This window comes from Pyxicephalus adspersus, chromosome 12 (genome assembly GCF_032062135.1).
Source record: "Pyxicephalus adspersus chromosome 12, UCB_Pads_2.0, whole genome shotgun sequence".
NCBI classification, from domain to species: domain Eukaryota; kingdom Metazoa; phylum Chordata; class Amphibia; order Anura; family Pyxicephalidae; genus Pyxicephalus; species Pyxicephalus adspersus.
The window spans coordinates 44,990,247-44,995,341 of record NC_092869.1 but is presented as its reverse complement, the minus strand read 5'-3'; the positions used below and the strand labels follow the sequence as shown (position 1 = coordinate 44,995,341).

General features: G+C 43.2%; 1 protein-coding gene across 1 annotated transcript in view; it reads left to right on the top strand.

The window, feature by feature from the left end:
* Positions 1–364: 364 nt before the first annotated feature.
* KCNK10 (potassium two pore domain channel subfamily K member 10) overlaps positions 365–5,095 on the top strand; it is a 65,567-nt gene continuing 60,836 nt past the window's right edge. The window contains exon 1 of the mRNA XM_072428360.1: positions 365–625. Coding sequence (XP_072284461.1) covers positions 574–625 — 52 coding nt within the window. The 5' untranslated portion in view covers positions 365–573. The remainder of the gene's footprint in view (positions 626–5,095) is intronic.

The following is a 5,095-nucleotide window of genomic DNA, read 5'->3' as shown; positions in this document are numbered from 1 at the left end:
GCCCATCTTTGCCTGCAGCGTTCCTGGGTGTACAGCCGGTGGTAGGGCAGGTGAAGCTGGCAGCTCTGCCATTGTGCGGGGCTCCCTTTGTGTTGGCGACATTTGAATATGTATGGTGAGGAGCCAGCCACCCTCCTGAGCAGAGTCTTCCCATGTTCCTGCCATGTGCTGAGAGCCATCCAAGCGAATCTCCCGCATGCAGCAGCCAGGAGCGCCTCATCCTGTGCCAGCCAGTAAGTACCAGGCTGCAGTGCCCACCTCCTCCTCCATGGGAAGGTGTCTCCTCATTGCAGTCACCCAGCAGCAGCAGGCATGACGTGAGCTGCTTCTGCTCATCTATTACCATAATGCATTGTCTCAGTGCCCAGCTGCCTTGCCTCTCCACCCTGCATGGCTGTGGATGGAGTCATATTAGTAATGCTGCATTGCTCCAATCCAGAAGGGGTGCAGCCTACAGCTGAGAGCATCTTATCATAGGACCACCTTTCTCATCATTATCCCCTGTGTCTGCCATCCAGCCCAGATCCCAGGCTGTTGCAACATTACTGTCTGTGCTGCACACTCACTGGAGACATGAAATTCCCAATAGAAGGAAGCAGGAAGCAGGTGAACTGGGATCCACAAGGTGGGTGCAGTGCCTGGCATGATGGTGTGTGGCTGCAGGGCTGGCATTGCTGTCTGCTCTGTATTGTGTGGGTGGCTTCAGGTCTCTTGTTTGGGTGATGCCCAGTGTGTGCCAGCTGCAGCTGAGGGTGAAGGGGATGGGGTGCAATCCAGGGGGATTCCCAGATTTTAGTCTTGTGCTATTAACATTTCAATAGCTCTGCAGCACTCTTATCCCCAGCATATTAAAATGCATGGAGGAGGCCATCTGCTGAGCAAAACTTCCCTCCATCCCCAACTTCCTCATCTCCACTCACCTTACTGAAGGTTGGCTCAGATTCTGCAGACATCTTCATGTGTGTGAAAAAATTGGACCAGGTTGTAGAAAATGGTCATTGGATCCAATGAAAGCGTTCAATATAATAGTGTAAGGGTGGGCAATACATGAGGACAATTGGAATTCTTAGGGTGAGCCCACAATGTATATTCACACATTTGTTTTAAAGCAATTGATAGTGAATGTTCACTTCCATTATCCAATCATATGAAAAGCAAATTCATGTCTGTTTTATCTGTGTGTGATTGGGTGCTCAGAGTGACCACAGCTACAATGTATTGAGTAAAGATTCTCAACTCCTTTAGTAACTCAACCCTAATGTATTGGGGTGACAGGGAGAGAATGAGTGTGACATTGTCAGATTGTAACATTTATGTTTGCTTTAACCTGCTGGTTGCAACATTGTATCAATACACCAATGACATGTGACCACTCATGTATTAGATTGTAAGCTCTTCAGTTGGGTTCCTGTGTCTGTACTCTGATAGCGGAGCTTTGGCACTTATTGTTTTTTTTTTTTGTAATTTAGTCATTTGTAAACTATGAATCTCTATATGTAATTTATTAATTCTTCATTAACATTTGAAATTCTACAAGAAATATCACTAAATAGCCATAGGGACCTTCAGTAATCTTACATCAGGTTGGGTGCAATGGGCGCCTCTGTGCTGTCAGCGGAACCTCAGATGGCCCTTTACCTTAAAGAGGACCTGTCACAACAGCTGTCACCTGGCTGGGCTGTGATGTTGTGCAGATCAGAGATTCTTGGATAGTTTATTGTGTCTGTCTGTGTGTGTGTGTGTGTGTCTGTGGGTTTGGTATCTGTGTTTGTGTGCGTGTGTCTGTGTGTGTGTGTCTGTGTGTCTGTCTGTGTGTGTGTCTGTGGGTTTGGTAGCTGTGTGTGTGTATGTCTGTGTGTGTGTCTATCTGTGTGTCATTCTGTCTGTGTGTGTGTCTATCTGTGTGTATGTGTCTTTCTGTGTGTTTGTGTGTATCTGTCTGTGTGTATGTGTGTGTGTGTCTGTGTGTATGTGTGTCTCTCTGTGTGTGTGTCTGTGTGTGTCTGTGTGTGTGGACCTCACCTATGTCTGATACAAACAATGCGGCTTCCATGCAATGCACTAATGATGTCATCTTGGACTGTGTACATATTTGTGTGATAGGTGAACAATGGATCTGATTTGAATATATTGAGAATATTTCACCATTTACATGGAGTAATGAATATTTTGCATTGTGTGCTGATAGAAGTTCAGGAGAGAGAAGAACAAGTTCTGTCCATGTAAATAAATAAGGAGTAAAGTTCACTATGAGGCCATGCAGGCAGCAGTCACCTCCACCAACCAATCAGAATGCAGGTATTATATTAATATGAACTTAGTTTGTTATCAGTGCAGACTGTGCTACCTATTGGAGAGGTGGCCCATTGAGTCCACACTATATTTACATTAGGGGTTTCTTTTTTTCTATAGCATAGAACAATGTTTTAACCCAAGGATGCTTTTTTTTCTCTGAACCCGAAAATGTGATATATTGCAGCTTATCAGATGTTGGGGCTGCATATGTTTCCTCTTGCTTTCACCTGCCAGTAACTCACTTCCTGTCCTGGCCTGACAATGCTCGCTGTATTGTTTCAATGAAGGGGAAGCGTTGTCACTCTGAGCTGCTCTCCTAATTAGGACTACACCTACTGCACTCCTCACCTCCAATACAGAGGGGTTTGTAGTTTATAGAAGATAGATAAGAAAGCTTGTTTCTACATCTCGGTTCAGTGCACCGGACGTAACAAGGACACTGGAACTCTGGCAGAATTAGCAATATTTTATATATGGATCTTATATATATATACAAAACACAGGGTTATACTCTGTGACCCAAAATGTTCAGTAAATAGGAAAAGAAAGGTGGGGGGGTCGGTAAGTAAGGTGGGGTCCAGCCTCTAACATAGGGTCTGATTTATTAAACCTGGGTGATCCAGCAAACCTGGAATAGATCTGGTTCAGGATTGAAAACATTTGCTATTAAATAGCTAATGACTGGATCACTGATGAAGGTGGATCTCCTCCAGCCTTGGAGAGCTTTAATAAATCATTGAGTTTAGAACCAGTCCGGGTTATTGGAGCACTAGGCATGCCATGACTGAGGGGAACCTTAGCACACACAGGTGGAGGTGTATCAGCAGCTCCGACCTGTGGTGACCCGTCTGGGGCTCACGTCTTCTCCTCCGCCACTCTCCCGTATGGCTGTGTGTGCGCCGGCTGGCCGCATATGAGATCATTGTTTTTCGCCTGTAGTGAGCAGCGTTGGAGGTGTGGACGGATTCTGCAGCACGGGGAGGGTGGAAGTTCATTTCCGCATTTATGAAGTCTTCTCTGTGTATGCCAGTTGGGTTTCTGTATGTTGGCCGGGGCCGCACAGCTGAAACCTTCAGAGGATGGGGTTTGGTTTTACAGAGCTGATGTATTATGCAGCACTTTACAGAACCCATAGAACCATACGTGCCAGAACCACACAACCCAACGTCTTTACCAAACTCACACCTAGTGCTAGGTCATAGGCTGGTGTGATGGTGGTTTGCACCTGATTGGGTTTATTCTGTAATGTTCTTTGTTGTGAACATCAATCCTGAGTGACAACAACCGGTCAAATCTGATCCCCTCCAATCTGAATGGACTGTAGAGGGTTAGAGTGCTGCCATAGGGGGTAGTTATAACCAAGGCATCTGAACTGTTCAATATATGGAGTTTTTTTGTAGTTGTCTGTAAATCCCAGGGATCTGGGTGGTGCAGAGGATTCGGTAATGTCTCTTCGGGTATTGTTCTTATGCAAAGTCTATGATAAGTAGAATCTGATCAGTTGCTGTATAAATAAATTGAACTCATTTTTTTAATATATGCTATAGTGGCCCCTTAAGTGCATATCCCAAGTATCTACAACTTAAACAGTATGTATAAAATATCTTCTCAAAATTAGAACCTCAAGGACTTTTAAGGCATTGATGCAAAACTTAACAATTAAAAGTTAAAAATAATTTATTCCAGTAAAAGATTTTTTTTCTACACTAACATGTGGATATGATTAAACCAAGTTATTTTACAATCCAGCAGTATAATTCAGTTTTTGTTTGTTATCATTATGTATTTCTTTTTATTTTCCACTTTCACTCAACACGTTTCACAAATAATATCCTGCTTCTTCAGTGGTAGTGTTGGAATGGGAATATCAATTTTCTGTGAATATCAATAATTTGCATTTAACCATTTACCATCATTTTATTATTACGAGCTTACAACTCAAAGAGATATACTCAATGAAACAAAGGGTCCTGGCCACATGAGCTTACAATCTAAATGTGGTGAGGTTTAATATGGAGACTGAGAGTTCATGAGTGGTGATACAAAATAGAAATCTCTGCATAATCTGCGGAAGAGTAAATTGCATTGCCTATTGGTGAATAGAAAAATATTTGGAAAAATGTTGATGAAAGAGCAAAAGGTGTGCAGGATGGAGTTTGGTGAATCTTATGAAAGTTTGGTAAAAGTTGGAGGTTTTGTGATAAATTATACTATTGGTGTGACATGCCGGGATTTTATACATAGAGTTACTGACAGGTACTCCTTAATCTCAGTCCTAGTTGACCTGTAGAAGAGTTAGCTTGCAGAAAGATCCAACCCAGGACCCTGACCAGATCTGTAGCATTTCTGCAGATGTCACACCTTTACCTGCTGGAGGTTCTTCCTAATAGAAATTGGGCTCAGTGCAGGGGTTGTCAGTCCGAGCGATAAACCTCACCCACTTATTTTCCTCTCCGATGATTCATCCAAGGAGCCCAGACAGTAGAAGCGTCTCTGCTAAAACTCCTGAGGGTTTGTTGGCAGGCAGATTTGGATGCAATGATAATTGTAATGTTTGCTACAAGACTTCACTTCCACATCAAACATGGAGAGTTATTCCCAGTGACAGCACAAGGCACATAAGTAATGTGTCAGGAAAGGACTCAGCATCATCTCTTATTAACAGGGTAATTTACTAAGCGCCGGCCCTTTAATGGTGCAGCGGTACTCACTATATACCTCTGTATGTCCCTAGGCATAAATCCACTTACAGAGCATTTCAATTTTAAAACAACAGATTACCCATGCTTTGCAAAAACCA